The sequence below is a fragment of the Apaloderma vittatum genome, unplaced genomic scaffold (genome assembly GCF_000703405.1).
Source record: "Apaloderma vittatum isolate BGI_N311 unplaced genomic scaffold, ASM70340v1 scaffold25555, whole genome shotgun sequence".
Taxonomy (NCBI): Eukaryota; Metazoa; Chordata; class Aves; order Trogoniformes; family Trogonidae; genus Apaloderma; species Apaloderma vittatum.
Window position 1 is genome coordinate 373 of NW_009716867.1, and position 2,852 is coordinate 3,224.

Consider the following 2,852-nt stretch of genomic DNA (forward strand, 5'->3'; position numbering starts at 1 on the left):
GAAATCTAAGCTTGACAAGTGGTTTCGTTTCAGAAATAAGCCTGAACTTGTTTACCAGGATTTACATCAGTCCCGAGCAGCACGAGCATCCTGCGCTTCTGTGGGGGAAGGGAGAGCTGGATGAAACCCACAGCGAATCCTGTCGCCAGCGAGCGTGGTGTAAATATAGCTCCATCGAAACACGCCTTGAGCTCCATCAACCTGTTCTCGCAGCCACCGCTCTCCTCTGCTTGGCCGGAGAGTGACCAAATCCTTTCTCTTCCCTCCCACGCAGAGCCAGCGCGGGCAAATCCCGGCCATCCTGGGGCAGAGCGGTGTGACCATACACAAATTAGGACCACATCCCCCATATCTCCATCCTCTACTCAGTTGTAACAGAAATACCCATAAGTAAAGATTTTGCAAGCAAATATCCACTGGGATGGAGGTTTCTAGCAGGTCTGTGGTGAAAAAGGGGAAATCGAGTAGCTTGCAAACCAGGCATGTGTCTGCAGCCACGTTTTTCAGAGGGTAGGATTCACTCATGTCCCCTGGTTCTCCAGCTCTGCTGCCAACCCCACGCTGGGCTGTCACCACATCCAACCCCACTGGATTCCCAGGCTGTGGGGTGCAGCCTGCCTGGCTCTACCCCTTACACCCGACCTGACACTGCTGATGGTTTCCTCCTCATTTCTCCTCCACCCAGGTCCCTCCAGCAGCAGCAGCACCATGCACTGGGCCACCATCCTGATCCTCGCCGGGCTCTGTGGAGCCTCCCTAGGCCAGTACAATGAAGAAGAAGACATGGCTTGGCTACAGTACTACATGCGGCAGTCCCGTATGTCCTCCTACAACTACATGCCCTACTACGAGGACGAGAACACCCCGTATGTGTACTCTTACCTCCCAGCTCCGGACACAGAGGCAGAGCCTGGCCCTGAACCTCAGCAAGCCTCTTCCTGGCAATGTCCCCAGGAGTGCGACTGTCCCCCGAACTTCTCGTCAGCCATGTACTGTGACACCCGCAACCTGAGGTACCTGCCCTTCGTGCCTTCCCGGATGAAATACGTCTACTTCCAGAACAACCAGATCACCACCATCCAAGAAGGGGCTTTTGAAAATGCCACAGAGCTGGAATGGCTCGCGCTGCACAACAACCAGATCACCAGCGAGAAGATGGGCAAGAGGGTCTTTGCCAAGCTCAAACGCCTGGAGAGGTTGTACTTGAACAACAACAACCTAACCAAGATGCCCAGCCCCTTGCCCCGGTCGCTAAGAGAGCTCCACTTGTCTTACAATCAGATCTCCAGGGTCCCTTCCAACGCTCTGGAGGGTCTAGAGAACCTCACAGCCCTGTACCTCAGCCACAACTACATTTTTGAGATGGGAGCATCCCTCAAAGGGCTCAAGTCCTTAATCCTTGCTGACCTGAGCTACAATAACCTCAGGAAAGTCCCTGATGGGCTCCCATTGGCTTTGGAACAGCTTTACTTAGAGTACAACTATATCAACACCATCCCCGATGACTATTTCAAGGTTTCTCCCAAGCTGCTCTACGTACGGATGTCTCACAACAGCCTGACAAATCAGGGTCTCTCTACCAACACTTTCAACAGCAGCAGCATCCTCGAGCTGGATCTCTCTTACAACAGGCTCCAGAAGATCCCTCGGGTCAGCACCAACCTCGAGAACCTCTACCTTCAAGGCAACCAAATCAACGGTGAGCAGAAACGCATCGACCAAAGTGGGGGTGCAGGGGGAGGTGGTGCAAGAGAGGGGTGGGGAGGTGGGGACGCAGGACCTGTGCCTGCCTGAAGGAATGGTTCGAGCAGGGAGTTGGAATTTGGGAGACTTCTAGACAGCCCTCAGCAAGGCAGGAATGGGGCTGTTGTGCCCCAACACACCTGAGGCCGAGAGGCTCCGAACGCTCCCGTGTGATCCACGGAGCTCTTGCGCTGGTTTTACTGAGCATTTAGCAGAAGGCCGAGCATCTTCTGGTTAGAGATGCCAAAACCCAGCTGTGGGTAGAAGCTGATGCACAATCTGGGACCGCGGCTTTAGTCCAGCTTTGCACACAGGCTGGGGGGGGTCACAGACAGAAGTGGGGGTCCCAAAAACCAAGGTCATTACACGTGGGCGTGGCCAGTGTTAATGCAAAGGACGGGCACATACCCAGCCGTGCTCAGTGCTGGAGGCCAGTGTAGCCCCTTTCTCCCACCCTCCCCACCTCACAGGACACTGGCACAGCCCCTGGCCCCAAAGTCCCCCCCTAAGGGTCATGGCCCACAGCTGAGGGGGCACATCCTTGCTGGGGCTGGGACAAACGGGAGCTTTTAATCATTAGAACCAACAACACAGCATCTTCTGCCAGGACTAAAATTCGGTCCACTTAATACACAAATAAATAAAAGGAACAGATTGTTCTGGGGCTGCTATTTATAAAAATAAACTAGAGGGGAAAAAAAAAAGAAGAAAGCCAACAACTCCAAACCCAAGCAATCTCCTGGAAAAATCCAGGCTCGCTCCTCTCACCTGCCAGGCACCGAGGGCAGAACCCTGCCGGAGCGATGCTGGAGCCCCTGAGCAAGGCTGGGACAGGGACAGTGTCCCCACGTCCCGGCAGCCACCGGCTGTTGCAGAGGAAACACACAACCCCGCACCCGGGAACAGACAGAAACACGAAAACAAGAACAGATTCCCAAATGTTTGCTTTCCAAATGTGTAGCTGGTAACGTCTGCCCACAAATGCCACGAAACCACCGCGGAGCCGTTCAGGCTTTCCCGCAGTTTTCCCTCCAGCTGCGGGTTTTGCCGCCGACCTTTAAAGCATCCCCAGGAGCGAGGGGTCCAAGCTGCAGCACCAACCTTTTTTG

At 54.5% G+C, this 2,852-nt stretch overlaps 1 protein-coding gene across 1 annotated transcript in view; it reads left to right on the plus strand.

The window, feature by feature from the left end:
• Positions 1 to 708: 708 nt before the first annotated feature.
• FMOD (fibromodulin) overlaps positions 709 to 2,852 on the plus strand; it is a 3,165-nt gene continuing 1,021 nt past the window's right edge. Inside the window, exon 1 of the mRNA XM_009869702.1 lies at positions 709 to 1,699. Within this exon, the coding sequence (XP_009868004.1) occupies positions 709 to 1,699 (991 nt within the window). The remainder of the gene's footprint in view (positions 1,700 to 2,852) is intronic.